An 18,503-nucleotide genomic window follows, 5' to 3' on the forward strand; every position below is an offset into this window, starting at 1 on the left:
GCCCCTAAGCACAATCCTGATTGAAAAAAGTTCTAAGGGTACTTAACGGTTCCTTTCATTCAACAATTAACAGTCAGTTGTTACTCTCTACTCAGACAACACATCTTGACCAAAAGTGCTTTCGGAGTGAATACCGAAGGAGATTCCCTAATCGGCCTACACCTAATCACCAGACATTTCGTGATATTCATAGGCGATTGGCAGAAAATGGTATTCGTCAACTAGTAGGTGAACGTGCACGTGAAATACCAGTTTATGATGAAGAAACCGTTCTTAATATGATCTACAGAGATCCAAGATTAAGCACGAGGCGAATTGCTCTCCGACTTGGTATGTCGCATTGGACAGTGTGGCGTATTTTGAAAAGTGAAGACTTATATCCTTACCATTTTCGACGCGTGCAGAATATTAGTGATCCGGACTATGCAGCACGTTCAGTTTTTAGTGCGTGGATTAATCAAAAGGTGCGGCAACAGCCAAACTTTTTAAAGAAGATTTTATGGAGCGACGAAGCTTCGCTTACAAGAGCGGGGATAACCAATTATCGTAATTTACATATGTGGATTACCGAAAACCCTCATGCAGTGAGACCATCCTCATTCCAGCATGAGTTTTCTGTCAACGTTTGGGCTGGTATTATTAATAACCAATTAGTTGGACCGGTGGAGTTGCCGGAAAGATTAAATGGCCCAAGATTTTTGGAATTTTTAAGGACAGAGTTTGTGGAATTACTCTCAGAATTGCCAATCGCACGTCTTCGAGGAATGTGGTTGCAGCTGGATGGAGCCCCGGCTCATTTCGCCACAGCTGTGAGACAGCACTTGAATGAAAATTATCCACAGTGGATTGGAAGAGGCGGCACTGTTGCGTGGCCTCCGCGTAGTCCGGATTTAACTCCATTAGATTTTTTTTGGGGTTGGATGAAATAAAAAGTTTATTTTAACCCAGTGAATACGAGAGAGGAGCTATCGGCGCGCATTCGTGAAGCTGCTGAAGAAATTCGTGCAAATCCCGAAATTTTATATCGGGCCACCCAGCAGGTAGGAATTCGGACAACAGCTTGCCTTCTAAATAGGGGGGAACATTTTGAACACCTTTTATAATTTATGTGTTTCTTTTTTTTGTAAAATAAATAATATAATATTTTTTACTGTTTTTTATTTCAAATTAACTTACTACCTCTCAACACACAAAACAATTTACTAGAAAGACTGTAAAATTTACTTATTTCGCTCTCGGAGACGTTATGTTGCAGAAGCTGTAACTTTTAGAATTGTGGACATAGGATTATGATTATAGTCGTGTTTTTAAGAACAGCTGAAATACTTTAAAATTCATACATAAAAACAGTACCTTAATTTGGTTATTTTACGATTAAATTACAAAAACTTAGTTTTTTTGGCAGTTTTTTTGGGAAAAATTTACATTCATTATTTTTATTAGGCATTCCCTCACTTTTTTATGTACATGACAGATATTTTATTCAATTGCCGCTAATCTTAGCTTTCCGAAAAAATATTTTTTATGTTCGTACTGCTTCTACTTCTTATAATATGATAATTTTAGAACAAACGTTTAGCAAACTAAGTATAAAAAATCAAAATGGCTGCCATTCCTAGGGAGTTGAGTTTTGACCCCACACGTATTAGTGTTTTTCACATAATATTGAATACTAAACACCCCCTTAAAGTTTGTACAGTGCGTGCCCTAACACACTGTATTAATGTACAAGTTTCATAATGAATAAATGTAACTATATTCAAATATCAAAGCCGTCTTAGCGCGAAAACAGCTCGCCGACAACTTTTGTCGTTCAGCCAATGTGACCGTCAATGTCCGGGGCGTGTTGTGGTATCTAAAACTAGGGAGGAGCGGAGAGTGCCCAATCTCGGTACTTAGTAATTCTCTGATATAGGTTTTATTGCATTTGAAAAAAATGTCATACTTACTTTTGAATAAGGTATTCGCGATAGAATTCCGGAGTCATAGGACACCACACTTCAGCACACTGCACTCGCGCGATGTATCCGTTAGCCTGCAGCTCCAGCCAATTGGCCTCGTACAACTTGGGCCCGATCAGAAAGTTCAGGTCTGCGATCTTGTCGTCTTCACGCAACAATGTTGCCGTTAAACCTGTATTTAATAAGGTAAACTTTATAAATGCCTATATTTATAAATCGAGTTCTTAGGTTTTCGCGATTGTTACACATAGGAAATGAAACTATTTTTCCGGATTTAAATCGCGTATATTTGTTTTTTCAAACAGACCGACGTTTCGGGCCCTTTACAGGTCCCATGGTCACGGCCTATATTTATACTTTAGAAAATGCTATTTAAAGAAAGATTGTAATAAAAATGTATATAACTCCAATATTTATTTTACTGAATAGCATCTTCTTATTGCCACGATATTCATTATTTTTTTGTGAAAATATTGCACTAGTTTAGTGTTATTATTGATACAAGATCGAACAAACACCAAGAAAAATTTCTTCGTTCCGGCTGGATTCGAATTTCTAACCAGGACTGGTTTGCAAACCGGGGCTATCGGCTTTCCCAACTGAGCTACGGAACGCAACAGCAGACCTCACGACTTTCTCTATGAACTTTGGCGATCTTTCTTTTTGATTTAAACGGCTTTTTTGCCGTAGCGCCATCAATGAGAAACATATGAAGGTTTTTTTTTCACTCAAGTAAAAATGTACACAGGGATCACTAAACTCAACATCAAGCAGACACCGGTCCAGAGGAAAGGGTATATCAGTTCTGGTAAAAAAAAACATAAAAAATGTCACTTAGTTAAGTAACAATAGGCATTTTTTTTAATGTTGAAAATAAGGAGTTTTTGTCGTTATGGACATCACTAATAATAATAATAATAAGTTGCATATATATTTCTCCACAAAATACAAATAATAAGTAATTTAGTGCAGTAGAGCTCCTTGTGAAAGAGTTCGTCCATGAAAGCACTGCCACCTTACCTATTTCTGCCGCTAGGCACTAATGTAAGCATTACTGCGTTTCAGTTTTGAAGGGTGATGGTGAAATTACTGGCATATGGGACTTGTCAACTTATGGCTCAGGGTGACAGGCGCTGTGGCAGTGCCCCTCAGATCCTTGCGATTTAAAGCTCTGAGTGGCACTGAGACTGTAATGGACAGGCGTGTAGCTCACCATCAGGTGCATGACTTGCTCGTCCCGTCACTTTACATTTACATTATAAAAAAAAATGCATGTTAGTAATTTTAAGGCACGTTACGCATTTTGAAGGAGCTGGTACTTGATAAAGGCTTCCTTGTACAAGTAATCACTAAGCACTATCAGATTGCACTCGTGCTCAATTCCCAGGGTCATTTCAAGTTTCATCATTGAGTATGTTGTTAATAGGACCATAGCACTTACCCAATTTACAGTGGGAGTGGACAATGGTGAGCACTCTTCGGAACATCTTGGCAGGAATCGTATGGACTTCGTCAAGAACAACCAGTCCCCACTCTTGAGCCTGGAGCCATTTCATTGTCTGTTCCGCCTCCCAAGATCGCCGCTGCCCGTGCGTTATCATTGAATATGTTGTTATTAGAATCCCCGCTCCCATTGGTTTGTCTTTTGCTTCTGATGTAAATCTGTTTATTAAAATATCGATAGCTTTTAGAATAGTGGCCTATGGCAAAAATATTGAATTCACCAGGAAGATATGTTTAATATATCTAAGGTTTGTGTGGCACTCAAATCCGACGAATTATATACCGGCTCAATGATATCACGCGATTATTTTTACCAATGAAAGGCCCAGTCTTATTCACAATCTGCATACAGTTAAGAAAAAAATATTAAATATTTTGGTTTGTGCCGTGGAACGTGTTTGGGGTGGTTAATTATTAACTTTAGCCGATAATTTGGAAGTCCGCCACCTAAGTATATGTAAGTCGATTATAGATATGAATTTAAGGTCTATGTTTTTTGAAAAGTTTAACGGTGTTCACTGTGAACTTATTACATTTTTCATTTGCTTTTTTCCATATCATTTATATTTATATTCTATATAACCAAACAACTGTATTCTGAAAACAGATTTATTCGCTGTGATTGACCAGAAATCTAAAGTTCACTTTACGAAAACCTGGTCAATCACATGACTTTAATATATTTATTGCAAACCATAAACACATACAGGCAATAAACAGGTAGGTAATGTACTAAATATAAACATACCCCGTAGGGTTTAGCAAATAATTAGTACTTTCTAAAATTAACAAAAACAAACATAGATTTCAAGTACTTAAAATAAACACAAAATTAACAGGAAAGTGTACTGTTACATTATGGGACACTTGCGAGTTCACCAGTTCTTTCACATCATCTTATAGTGAAGTCTCTCACACTGTTTATTAAGATAGACTTTAATTAGATTTTGAATATGTTATCATTTTCTGCTTTCTTACGGGAGTCTGGTATTTTATTGTAAATTAATATACATCCATAAAGCGGACTTTCTCTAAACATTTATAATCCTAAAGATTATAAAATTTCTATTATCTTGTAATGTACAGCACAACATTTTAGACCAATTAATTGTAGTGATATAACACTAAAATGAACCTACCTACCTAGAGGTACTACATTTTAACGTGGAAATAAATAGTGAAATAAATACCTGCAAATCATACTATCATCTGCAGTGGACCAGCACTTGAATTGTTGCTTCCACTGTTCCACAGAGACACCGGAGTTACATAACACGAGCGCGCGCTTGCGGACCGTGCACACTGCGGTCACCCCAACCAGGGACTTGCCGGCGCCGCATGGTAGTACAATTACGCCCGATCTGATGATTGTTTCAAAACGAAATTAATTACGTACAATTTAAAAGACCTCAAAAGAATTACATTATTACGTACAGCTTTATTATTGGCTTCCTGCGGAGAAGCATAAATATGTAAAGAGGAGTGGGTGAGCTCAAATATATTTTATGTTCCTTATGTATTTCGATCACGAATTTTAAACCAAAAGTTTGACAAAAACGTGTTTTTTCTTGATCAAAAAACTCCGTAAAATGATAGTTTGAACAGAACTGTCTCAGCCTTACTCCCTATTTAGGAGTAAGGCTGTAACAATAAAAAAGTATATATAGAAAAACAGGTACATTAATATAAAACACTACACTTCCTAACTTGATGAAAAAGATATTAATTAGACACTTACCCTAAAAGGGTCGAGTTATAATGAATTAGAGATATGTATTCATAGGTACATGACAAGGCTGTAGACTGTTATACACTTATTAGAATTGACACATGATTTAGATTATATTATAATGATTAGAACTTAGTAAAAGAATCACAATTAGACGCGATTGAATTTAAACAGCTCCGTCCGCCCGATGGAAGGATCGCAAGATTCCTAACGTGGTATTCATCGCTCTCGGCGCAAAAATAATTATTTTTATTTTGCCGCTAAATAGCACAATTTTCCTCCATAAAAATAGTTATTTGTTATGCAAGGCTGCAAATTTGTTGAGTTTGACACGAGTGTTTGTATTGAAACCTGAGCAACCCAAGGATATTAAGATTGAACCATAGAATCCTGAGCGTAGCGAGGGTTTTAAGCCACGACACGCAAAACAACTCACTATTGCGAGGAAAACAGTAGATGAAAGAAAAACAGTTGAACTATAACAAATCAGTTTAGTTCTTCGACGAATTAAAATAATTTAATAAACAAATTAGTTATCGTTGTCAATTTAATATCAACAATAATAAGAATAAAATATACCAACGAATTCATATTATATAAATAATGTACGACAAACCACGTAGTTGAACGTGTCATTATGTATTTTTTCATCGGAAGGAAAAGTTAAGTGGATCCATGTGGATCACAGTCCATTGTCAAGTTCGAAGTTACAGCCTTATTTAGGTAGCCCTGTTTAGTTAGCTACATATTATTATTGGACTTTGCTCAATAAACTTATTTAATATTCAACAAGACTATCATGCAATCGCTATATAATGAGGCGCACGAAAGGAGCCGGGGAGGTACGACGTACCATTTCTTTCTTGTAGGTGCGTCAGCTACACCCTGGGTAACAATCAGCGAGTACCTTACGCCGATTTTCAAATCCTTTCACCGTGATGGCAAGTATTATAGTGTATGCCATTCATACGATAAGAAGTTATAAGGGCCATACCATACAATAAACGAAATTTAGGATAGGCGATGACGATATCATGATAAAGACGTTGAGCACAAAAAGTTATTTTACTAATTAATATCAACGGCGAAGGCACAATCCTGATTAAAGTGCGAAAGGGAACTTTTACTTTTTACTAATATAAGGTAAGTGCCGGATAACTAAAGTCGGGGACGTTCTACACAAAATTGAACGATGAAGTGGAAATGAGCAGGACACGTAGAAAGGATGGATCCAGATCGGTGGACAAGGAGGATCTTGGTGTGGCGACAATGGGCCAACACGGGCGCCAGAGGTCGTCCGCCACTTCGTTGGATGAATGACATTAAAATTTTCGCGTGCTGCAACTGGATGCATGTGGCACGGGAGCGACGTAATGGTAGAGATATGGAGGAGGCCTATATCCAAAGCCGGATGGAGTAGAGGCTGCTGCTCGAAGGTAACTGCAAAGTCTTATTTCAATCTCTTACCTAGGTAAACCATGCAGGGAACTTACCTAGCTCTACCATTGCCAAACATTTTCCTAAGACTTTTCTCCTGGTATGGTCTGAGAACAGCTGTAGGTTTCAGATCTATATTGATATCAGGATTCACAGTGTCGTTTCGGAAATCATATTCTGCTAGTAACGGGTGCTCCAATTCTATGCATCGCTTTTGTATTACCTGGAACCGGCAATATTAGTTATGAAGCATATTTTAAATATTAGCTTACGAAATCTATGACGAATAAGCTCTGTAAATATTTCAGATAAGAAGTCTTCACGGTAAATTTTTAGGTGTTAGTTCTAGTCTTCTAAGAAAGACCTTGTGTTTGTATACGTCATTGTACCTTAAACAGCAATGAATTAAACTCGGCATTGGCTATGCACCCAATTACTATGAACATCTAAACAAGTTTTACAGATGAGCATTGAATTTCCTTTGAGGACCTACAGTGCACAGACGTGGTCGCTGACAAAGCTCCAGAAGTCTAAACTCAAGATTTGCCAGAGGGCGATGGAGCGCAGCATTCTGGGCTTTAAACGTATTGACCGAGTACGCAATACAACGATGCGTCAGATGACGGGCATTACTGGGAAGCAAAACAGCCAGGCTCAAATGAGATTGGGCGGTCCACGTTAGCCGGATGCAACTCGGGAAGTAAGTGAACGTCGTCACTCCTTGGGTGCCCGAGGATGGAAAGAGACGGCGTGGACGGTCGAGAATGCGTCGGGACGATCTTGATGGGTTTTAGAGGGAGCAATGGAGGATTTAGGGGGAGACCTTTGCCCAGCAATGGGACATAATAGAATAATATATAAATTGTATTGTACTAATTATCAAAGAGTAAATCAAAGATCAAAGAGTAAGTCGTTTGAAACTGTCTCTGCTTGAGATGAATTGGATTATTTGAGATTACGAGCGGCGTCTCTAACCTACAGGGTTCTGGCAGAATACAAGTGTCGCGGGCAACTGCGTCGTTTATGCTGTGCTAGCGCTTTTCCACTGTCTTGGCTTACAGAAATAGACCTGTGTCAAATATAATTACTGTGTTCCGAGTCCTATATCATCTGTACCAAATATCTGTTGCATGTCTTTGCCAAGAAAGTGAATAAAAAATTTATCTATTTACAAATTTTGTTTTTATAATTATTAAATTTGTAACAATCAGGACATTGCATTTAATTATACGGTGAATATGAAATAGTTCTATTCTATTTTATAAAATAAAATTGCAGATATCAACGTTTATTGCTTTTTTTATGATACCAAGTTACGGGATGAACAAGTCGTAGGTCTGGTGGTAAGCGACACGCCTGTCCATGACTGTTGCATAAAACGCAAAGATTTAGATTGCGGGACGCTGCCACTGCCCCCGACACTCTGATACATAAGTTGACAAGTGCCACGTGTTTTGATTTTACCAGCTGCTTTCTTATCAAATTCATATAGGTGACTACCTCAATTTTGTCAGGATCGACTTCGAAAGCGACAGCAGTATTAGCAGCAATATCTGTAGCTTCGTCTTCATCGTCGTCCTTATCCAGTTGTTGATAAAACTGACTGATGTCTTCCGGTACATTAGCAGTGATTGGCTTCTCTGGCTCACCAGCCTTTGAAATACTGGCTGCAGGTTTGTTGGGCAATGCTGATGCGAGGAGGTCGTCGTCACCATCTCGCCGTAAACGACATTGTTGGATAATCGGATCTTTTAATAGTTTCTGAAGCACTTCTACGTGTTTGCTCTCTACAAGGTATCTGTTTGTAAGTAATAAAGTCCATATTATTTAACAATATACTATGGAAATACCAAAGTTTCATACAATGTGTTAATTTCCATTCTCGCCATATTTATAGAGGTCATTATATAACCGAAACTGAACCACACCACCAAATAAATAAATTAGTCGAAAAAAAAAATTCCTAAATTCTTATTTATTATTTAATTGCGGTAAACATCCGATCCTGCTTGATCCAAAGGTCATTGACTTGCACGGTACGTACTACCAAAATTTATAGCAGCCGGAGGAACCGAGAAAGTATTGGTATCTTTTTCTTTCTTAAACGCAGCGCATGCGCCTACAAACGAGGGCGCTAGTTAAGTACTAGGTGGGATAGCCGAACACGTCCGCAATTCTAGTGATCTATTAGCTAGTCTCTGACAAAATGCCACGTGGTTGTACAAAGTTAGTGCAAAATAGAACTGTTACCAGGTTCGCCAGACCCTGCATTACCACGAGTGTAAGTGCGTGACTATTCTTAAGCCGGGGCCGCATTGGTACGGCGACGGCGACGCGAAAAAATAGGTGGCCGCATTACAAAAGCGAGAAGCCAGCGAAATGCCGCTACGTCACTTTATGGGTGGCCCGGACAGGTTAGGCGACAGGGCGGCCGCACTGCCGCCACAAGCGACAAATAGTCACGTTTGTGTTGTGAAACGAGGTGCGATGTCTCCTTCGCAACTCTTCGCTCGCATATGTCGCTCTCTTGCGCACGAACGCCGCGAGGCTGTGCGGCCGCTCAGGTACATCACCGCATATTTTGTCGTAAATCGCTTGTCGTTTCTGCAGTGCTGCCACCGACATACGTTTATATGAGTTTGTTTTCACGAAATCGCCGTCGCGTCGCAGTCGCCTTAGTAGTGCGGCCGCGGCCTTATGGCATGATGTGAAACATTTAGTTTACGCGGAGAAGATTACGAGTGTCGTTGTCGTCATTGAAACGAAACTGCGAATCTCTGCATAGCTGTGGAGCTAGGCTTTCTTCACTCAACTTTTCTAATGAATGTAAACAATCATAACTAAAAAAATAGGCAAATAAGCGATCGATTAGATTAGATTAGATTAGATTACGTATCGCTCTGTGAATCGGGTGGTGGGGTCACTGCCTTCGCGCGGTGCATACGATTTAAGGACAATTTTGCAAAACTTTACTAGATACGATTAGCCAAAATATAGGAATATTATTGAATGAAATTTGTGTGGAATCTAGAGCCATGTAGTCTCTTTAAAATGCCGAAACTAAGTATAGAAAACTAAACTGAAAATTACTCCTTTATTTTCTAACTATTACACATTTCGCATTAAGATTCATTCAACAACCTCAGTGCTTACCTATTGTGTTTAAGAACCAGCTTAACTTTTCCATATGAGAGTGTGCAAAGTTGAATGAATTCTATAATACCAGCAGGCACAGCACACTTGCTCAATCTCTGTAGGTACTCTATTATGTCTCCAGTCTGCAGTCCTACCGATACTGCAGCATATAAACTGTACGCTGTCAATTTGTATTCGTGAATATGTTGTGGCCTGAAATTGGATACAAAATCTGTATTGATTTGTTAAGTTTATAGAGTTCTTAAATTTTCCCTGTTTCGGATCTGACTCATAGAAATGGTTAGACTTGAACACGGGACCAGTAAACAGCTCGAAACATTGATTTGTTTGAAAAACTATTTAGATCCGAAAAAATAATTATAATTTCCACTTTATTACGATTGTTTGTATTTAATTTCGGTTGACTTTACATAATGACACTTCACACAATCTTTTTCTTCACTTATATTTTGAACTTTACATTGTCCTCCAATTGGTTTTTGAACATTTAATAAATAAATAATCAATGATAAATAAACGTACCTGCATACAGGCTCAGCAATAGCAATCAGGAAGTCATGAGCGTGTTTGTACACAGGGGAGAATGCTTCCAAGAAAATGTGTCCATTAGGCGCCACCCACAATGGCCGACTTGCATGATCAGTCTTTAAAGCCATTTGACTCCTAAAATATTATATAAATATGATATGATAATGTGCCAGACAATCACACCAATTGGCTGGTCTCAAAGTAAGGAATTCCCTGTACCGTGTCTAATTTCTAATATAATAATAATAATAAGTAATCTGTGCCATCTCCCAGAACACAGACCAGAGAACCACCAAATGTTGTTAGTGACTTGGTAATTGTGCCAGCAAATGTTATAGTATAATTTTTTTAGTACCAGTTTGTTTTTTATTTCAATTAGGCCATTGGCACCATAAGTCAATGACTGGCACATTCAATTTCAGTCTTGGTGCAACAACATTGAATATCAAATGCATATAAAAAATGTACATGTATTTTGCATTCTTTCAACATAATTACACAAATATTTATGGGGTATAACTTTCTAATATACTTTCATACAAAACTACACTATTTAATAATTTATCATCCAATTGTTTTAGCGAAATTCATGAATCACAAGACTGGTCCGACATAACATGTGGCCTCTTTCTCTTAATAGGGTATCGGCTGAATACCAGTGTTAAAGGCAATGCAACATATCGCACTTGAAGCCGAATACTGTCATAAAGTTATCAAAGTAATAAAATACTGTACGAATTATATTGAGAATAATATGATTATTTTTATTTATACATAGTATTTAGTTATCCATTTATAAACGAAAATATAAATTTATTGATTTAATTCAGTAATTTTTTGACCTTTAAAATTTTGTTTTTTCATTTCACAATGTGGAGTTATGACGGAGTTTGGTTTTACGTGTGATGTTTAATACCCTTGCCCGTACTGTTTCCTTCCAAGTCTTTCAAGATTATGTCCTGAAATACTTCCATTTGAATTTGCTTGTCTTTTCTTCAATTTCCAATGCTGTTTTATCTTATGTAAAATTTAGTAAGTAAAAAATTTCCTCAAGAAAATTATCAAAGCTTTATCTGCTGAAAATTATTAAGTTTTATCTATGTATGTAACCTGTTTAGGCATAACATCATGCATCATCCATCAGTATGAACAGATAAAGGTTGTTATCAACAACTGACAGAGTAGTGCTGTAAGAATAATGTTAATATTTTTCTTTTTGTTATGAATAAACTAAAAAAAAAAAAAAATAAAGTATGTAGCCAGGAAAAGTACAATGTAAAATATGTTGATTCAGTTACCTATCAGAAGTCTGAAATGACATTTTCTAGAAATAACGTTTGCTCGAATTTTCATAACTGTGAAAGTAATTTTGGGAGGAAAATGTTTTTTCTTTTAAACCTAACTTAATCTAACCTAATTGTGTCTTTGCGATAAACATCCAACATATCATGAAAGAATAACTAACGGTTTTGTTATAATTCGGTTTTCAGAGTAATAAAAATTCAAACAACTTTATTTCGGAGAAAATAAATTTGTGTGGATAGGTTACCTGTTGATTCATCTTACCTGTAGTCTTTGGCTCCAAATTCATCCTCAGGCACTTGGTCATTTTTCTCGGCATCTTGCATAGCCGCTCCAGGCACAACAACATTTTCAGCATTGTCATCTTCTACCAGATCTATTGTCTCCTCTTCTATTTTCTTTTTCTTACCTAAAATATTTATTTATCTGCATTGTATATTTGAAACATGTGTAGGTGTGTACATTTCTGTATAAGCACAAAGGTATATGTGGACAATTACATTGTTATTGTAATTCTTAAAACTCTAAGAAATAAAAAAAATTAATAATCTTTTTTAAACTACTTGTCTTGCATTAAAGTACAACTTGCCATAGTGCAATTGTATTATTAACTTAATATTCTTGAATGATCAGTAAACAAATGGTCAGTATCCACTGCATAGCTATAAACTTGTAGTACTCACATATTGAAACACATTGTTTTGGTTTTAGAAATGTGGAAATATCCATACTGAGATATTTACATACATTATGCATAATACCTAAATAATGCACTGAAATTCAGCAGTAAAATGACAATTAAACAGACTCCCTATTTCAAAGATAATTTGATATCAATTAGCTTACTTGATCTATCACTTCCAGGTTTGGAGTCATATTTTTTTAACTTTTTCGGTGGTCCCATATCGGTAATTACTTTATTATTTGCCTAAAAATTAAAAAAATATGTAATTTCATCATAATGAGTAATAACAATATTATTATACACGATAAGTACTTACTTTTAATAAATTTCATCACATATGTACTGCCTATTAAATTAGAACTCTGTCCACAAGTTATTTTTATTTAATTTGTGTACAAAATGATAAAAATGTTAGGAACAAACAAAATTCAACCTACTCACACTCACGATTGTAGAAAAACTGACATTTGTCAAAGTCATACTGGCAGAACAAAGACTTTTTATTTTTTTCAAGTAAAGACATTTTTCTTTTTTTCTTTGCGGAAAGGCAAAGGCCTATAGACCGTGAAGCCTAGTTTTTTTATACAACAATCGTGTGGCTTTTTTAACTTTAGGTTGTGGATGTGAAATGATGTCAAATAAGAATTCCAGACATTTCGTTTTATTATGATAGTCAAGTCTGTTTGCACATACATTACGTAAATCACGTTTTAAGATTAGCAGCCACTAGGTCACTATCATTTCAACGACAAGTGCAGCACTGGATAGTTAAACTGCACCATAGACTAATTATAATAAGTGCATTAAGCTTTCGTTTGAACATAATGCGATTCATATAACTAGTAATGCTAACATTACCGCTTGGCGGTAGAAATAGGTAAGGTGGCAGTACTTCCCTGGACGAACTCTTTCACAAGGAGCTCTACTATTGCTATATATGTTAATGCCAGGTGCCTTTGGGTATGCTGATGACAACACAGTTGTGGACAGGTACTTGACCAATATATAGGTGAGTGGAGAAGAAATCCAGCCTTGTCGAGAGTACATGGGATTTTTTCCTTAGTTGTAATAAAAGAATTAATCAATAAACTTAAACACTACGAGCTAAGAACACATTATTACCCTCTCTTGGGGCATCGCTACTTGGAGCGAGTGACCAAGCAGAGGGAAATAGGGGGCAAGAAAAAAGACGGTAGAAAAGATAGAGACAGTGTGGATAGAAAGTCAGCCCTAGGGACAACAAAGAGGACAGAGGAGAGAAAGAAGAAGGAGAGAAGAAGAAGAAATTATTGAACATAGTTACTCATAAACAAAACAAAACTAAAAGGTAAAGTGACTTAGACGCAGAACAAAAATTTAAAAGTTTAAAAGTATGGCCGTTGAGGGCGACCAGTAGCCCCCGCCGACTGGTCCGCGAGAGCGACCGACCCTCCACAGCGACCGACCGCCGACATTAACTAACAAATGAGCTGATAAAGACTCACATCTGCAACTTTTTGCACTTGAAGAATGTTACACAGTTAAAAAAGAAAAAGAAAACTAAAATTTATCCAACTAGGTTTATACAGTAATCTGTGGTTTATACAATGAAAATCAATCAGGCTGTCAGATATGAAGTAAAATACCCCACAACATACAACATAACGTATGCAAAGTGAGATGGTCAGCGGACGGTCGATGAGGGCGACCGGTCGTGGACGGTCGATGAGGACGACAGGTCCCGGTCACACATACATGCTTTGTGCACAACGACAAACAATACAAAACTTAACATATGAAGAGTGTTTTCCCCACAACATACAACACAGCGTATGCAAACAAAACAAAACTTAACACTTGAAGAGTCCATGGTTAGTCGTTTGAATTTGACACTCAAAGCAGTCTCCGATTGAGGTGATGTTAATCTTGTCCAATTTAATGCTACCAAAACGCAGGTGTGTCTACTCTCCACAAAATTGAGTCCCTTTGACCTGACTTCGACTTTTCGTGATATATCCATACCGATAGCCGACCGTCTTCAGCTACTTAGGACCATCCATTCTAAGACGTATCTGAACTTCGGCAGATACATTAAATCCGTGGTCAAAAATGCAGCCAGGAAGCTTGGCGTCCTTTCCAAGGTTAGGCGTTACTTCGTGTAAGGAGTACTGCCGCCACTTATGGAATGGCTCTGCTAAATACCAACTGGCCACCTTGGATTCAATCGACAAGCGTAACAAGAGGCTTACAGGTGACTCGGATTTAGCAGAGGCGAAGCTGCAGAGCCTTGAACACCATCGTAAAGTTGTCTGCTTATCGGTAATATATTCTACAGGATATATCACGGAGAGTATGCGATGGAATTGCATTTGATGGAATTGAATTGATTTGATTCCATCTTCCCTTTTCCATCATCCGAAGACTAGACGTGGGCCACAGTTCTACCTCTATGTTGTGGATATTCCCAGGATTTTGGATTTGTCACCAAATGCGCAATCCTTTAAATGTTTAATAATTATGTTGTAAGGCTAAGAAAAATGATTTACGTTTTTTTAAATAGTAATTCACGTTGAATCTCATTAAAGTAAATAAATGTTTTCATCTAATTGTATAATTTGCTTTACATTTTACACTCTGTCATTTACATTCACAGCAAACGTATTACATGGTTATATTTTGAGCTTCTTAATGCTTTATTATATTTTTAAGCGACGGATTTATAATAAATAATGAGAATTCTAGATGCGGGGATTTTGTGGGGAATATGAACTTTAGCTCTCCCCAAATTTGGGGACTACAACCTTAATTTTTGGGGATTGTGAACAATTGGCATTGGCAGCACTGGTTAGCGGTGATAACACACGTAACGTAGTATCTCATAGTTCGTGGATTTATGATTTAACGATGTATTGTATTTAGCTTCATGCGTTCTCTTCCAAACTACAAAAAAATACTCGTTATCTGTGTCTAAAATCCAACCAACGCGATGGTGACAGAATAATATCTAATATATTTAGGTAAATTTTACAAAGATTTCACTTACCAATCTATGTATATCTGCATTTTCCCAGCTAACCTATAATAAAAACATATAACTTTTATTATAAAAAGACTAATTCTATTTCATATATATAATAATCAAACGGAGCTTGGAAGTAGCCGTTTTTACAGCTTAATCAACGAACGAGAACTACAAATTAGAAAACCATTAAAAAACAAAGTTATTAGTCCAAGTGTCAAACGGTCAAACAACACAATGCCCATAGTATAGAAATACTGCAATATTTGTCGTTGTCACAGAGTGTATATTATGGCGGTAACATTATTTAGGAAAAGTTTATGAGTAAGCAACCGATTTTGAAAAATAGTTATTTTTAATACAAGTGCGGAAGTTAGTCATTATTCACGAGTCTCGAGGCTTCGACTCGAGAGAGACTCGAGACAAGTGAAAATGACAAATCCGCACATGTATCAAACGACGTTTTTTAATGCATTTGCGAAAAAATTACATTGAAAGTAAAATAAAACAGTATATTTTAGTGGCGCGGCGCGCAGCGGTCTCGCGTAATACTCACCTCCGATCGTTGTTAATACTCAATCGGCCATCTTTATTTAAAATATTTTGGTATTTTTAAATGTAATCCGTTGTTTTATAAAACATCTATGCAATTTAAACAAATAAGATGTTTGTAAGTAAATATAAGTTTTAATGACGAATGACTTAGGTCACAAAGCACATAAATATTAAATAAATATACGACCTCTATAGTTCTATGTTTAAGATTTGAAACAACAGTAAATTAAAAAAAAATAATGGAAAAGGAAAAAGCACTAGTGCGAAAAATCCAACTTTCGGCACGATTTGTAGTACGAAAAATACTACGTTTTGAGCAACTGTATTAAAAAGGTTATTTAGCTGTTTCATCTGCTCAATCGAAATCGGTTAAAAGATTGTTAAAAGTTACTTTAAGAGGCAGAGTTAGGATTTGTTTTTTTATTATATTGTATTAACCCACAAAGATCTCACCCTGTACATACAAGACCTAGTTTTTACCTTATCTCAGGAAAAGCTGGTGCGCAAGATACGGTGCGGTATCTGACACTTGCTACACCTGTCCCCAGTAGCTTCTTAGGTTTCTTCGTAGCCAGCACGGTTTTTAGGCGAATTTCGTCGAGCGCTATTTGTTAAAAATTTCATAATTAAATATATCAGTCTGAACAAACCACACCTTCAAATTCCAATAGTTAGGTACTTTGAGTGGGAGACTGGTTGGTTTAGTATCTATGGTATCTCGGTAAGCCTAGGCTGGAAATTGAATAGGTATCGGTAAAGCTCGAGCTTCTTCTCAACTCGGAGCTGTCATCACAAATTACAAGCAGCTTGATTTTGTTTGCCTCTCCCGATCGGAAACTGTGCGTCTTTTCCGAGTCCAGGCGTATAATATTACAAATGGGCAACCCTATCGGATCGGTTCCGATTTGAATTAAAGTCAGGGCCACGATTCGGTTGTACAAACACTTTGAGAATTATATAAGTGCTCGGTAACATTCAAGCTGTACCGTCGTGCAGTTCTGCTGAAAGCGGAGTGATAGCTGCATTCTAAGTGCTTATTTCGTTACGTAAGTTGACGTCATTAAAAGACTACGTGGATTATTCTGGATGTAAAAAGATCTATCTGTGGGTTGCCCCAACTCAAAAAATCTCTGGAGCAATAAATTGACTTTGCAATTGCAATGTTCGATCGGCCTATGTCGTGGTAACCATTGGGGAATTATGGATTCAGTTTTTCTCGCGACGCGGTAGGTAAAGCACCGAGAATGAAACTGCGACTTCCAATCCATTGTCCATTAGCAGACAACACTTGTCAGACAGATTTCTTTCCAACATTCATTCCACGCTCTTATTGATAAACTAGACACATCAATTACCATAATTTATATCCTCTGATAAATTCCGGAGCCATAAAAAGAATTCCTTTCTGTTCCGTAGTTTCCTCAAAGTCATCCAATTCCTTTGTCCAGGCCACCAATATCCACCCGCCCTAATGCCTTTGTTCTCTATTTGATAACCCTTGTCACACTATCTTGTTTCAACCTCACATCTTTCCTGATTTCAGCATTGATAAAAATGTCTCCAAGCAATTTTATGTGTGCATTGCGTACTTTTTGTGTGTGTAGGGCGAAGGAGTCACCTTTGAACAAGGGTAACTTGGAACGAATGCGTTTACGCTGTCACTTGAATGAATAGATATTATATTTAAAATATATAAATATAAGCACCACCGAGCACCACAGTGTGCACACGCCAAAAACTAAAGAGAGGTCGTGTTTAGTTTCTGACTTGAAAAGTAAATATTCTCAAAAATAGTTATTTACTAGAAGAATATGATTTAGTGAGTTGAACTTTGCTTGTCGTATGGATTGTTTTATTGCTAAAATATTAAACCTACAGCATGCAAGCATTGAGTGTTTTTAAGCATGAAAAAATGTTTGAACTTTCTAATTATCGTATCCATGGCTACGGTAATTAGATCTAATTACCGTTTCCATAAAATATTTGTGTCTTAATAACTTCAAAACAACTTTGTCTATTCTAATGCCATTTAGACATTATTGATAGATTAATTGTAATATTATTGGTTATAATCTTAGATTATATTTTCCGTCATCATAAGGGTATAATGACCAAGAAAAAACAAAGGCTAAGGTAATTAGGCCGAGAACACCGAAATGGTAATTAGACTTAGAACACAGACTGTGAGAATGGTCGAGTCCTATGATTAATATAGATTTAACTAAACAGATTGAAGAAATATAAATATTGTAAAAGATTTCTGATAACGGATTTAATAAAATTTATTGCAAAATATGCAATAAATAAGTAATTTTCATTTCAATTTATGACTTCAACTTCGACGCGGTTTCAAAGCTACCCGAGGCGGTTTCAAAGCTACCCCAGGCGGGTTCGAAGCCAAGGCTTGGGGCAGCTTTGAACATTTGAGTTACTTCATAAAAAATGGGAAATCTGACAGTATTATAAACTTTTTCATCGTGCTTATTATGAGTGATTATAGCCAAATAATAGATCTAACTACTGTAACACTGTAACAAACTAAACAAATAAAAATAATGATTTAGGATTTTACAACCAGAATGTAAAAATACTCAAAGGTTCATAAGTATTCATTCTCCCCGATTTGTGTACCTACTATGTACTGGCGAA

General features: G+C 36.8%; 1 protein-coding gene across 5 annotated transcripts in view; it reads right to left on the reverse strand.

Moving 5' to 3' along the window:
* LOC113234190 (general transcription and DNA repair factor IIH helicase subunit XPB-like) overlaps positions 1-15,397 on the reverse strand; it is a 26,121-nt gene extending 10,724 nt beyond the window's left edge. Inside the window, exons 1-10 of one of the 5 annotated variants that reach the window (XM_026469491.1) lie at positions 15,324-15,397; positions 12,463-12,544; positions 11,881-12,025; positions 10,309-10,449; positions 9,784-9,978; positions 8,131-8,428; positions 6,687-6,853; positions 4,655-4,825; positions 3,403-3,623; positions 1,950-2,133 (exon numbers count right to left, since the gene is read on the reverse strand). In XM_026469491.1, the coding sequence (XP_026325276.1) occupies positions 1,950-2,133; positions 3,403-3,623; positions 4,655-4,825; positions 6,687-6,853; positions 8,131-8,428; positions 9,784-9,978; positions 10,309-10,449; positions 11,881-12,025; positions 12,463-12,520 (1,580 nt within the window). In that variant the 5' untranslated portion in view covers positions 12,521-12,544; positions 15,324-15,397. The remainder of the gene's footprint in view (positions 1-1,949; positions 2,134-3,402; positions 3,624-4,654; positions 4,826-6,686; positions 6,854-8,130; positions 8,429-9,783; positions 9,979-10,308; positions 10,450-11,880; positions 12,026-12,462; positions 12,545-15,323) is intronic. The other 4 variants (XM_026469487.1, XM_026469490.1, XM_026469488.1 and 1 more) reach the window with 4 other exon arrangements.
* Positions 15,398-18,503: the final 3,106 nt, after the last annotated feature.

Source organism: Hyposmocoma kahamanoa, unplaced genomic scaffold (assembly GCF_003589595.1).
Source record: "Hyposmocoma kahamanoa isolate Upper Pololo Valley unplaced genomic scaffold, ASM358959v1 81, whole genome shotgun sequence".
Classification (NCBI taxonomy): Eukaryota; Metazoa; Arthropoda; class Insecta; order Lepidoptera; family Cosmopterigidae; genus Hyposmocoma; species Hyposmocoma kahamanoa.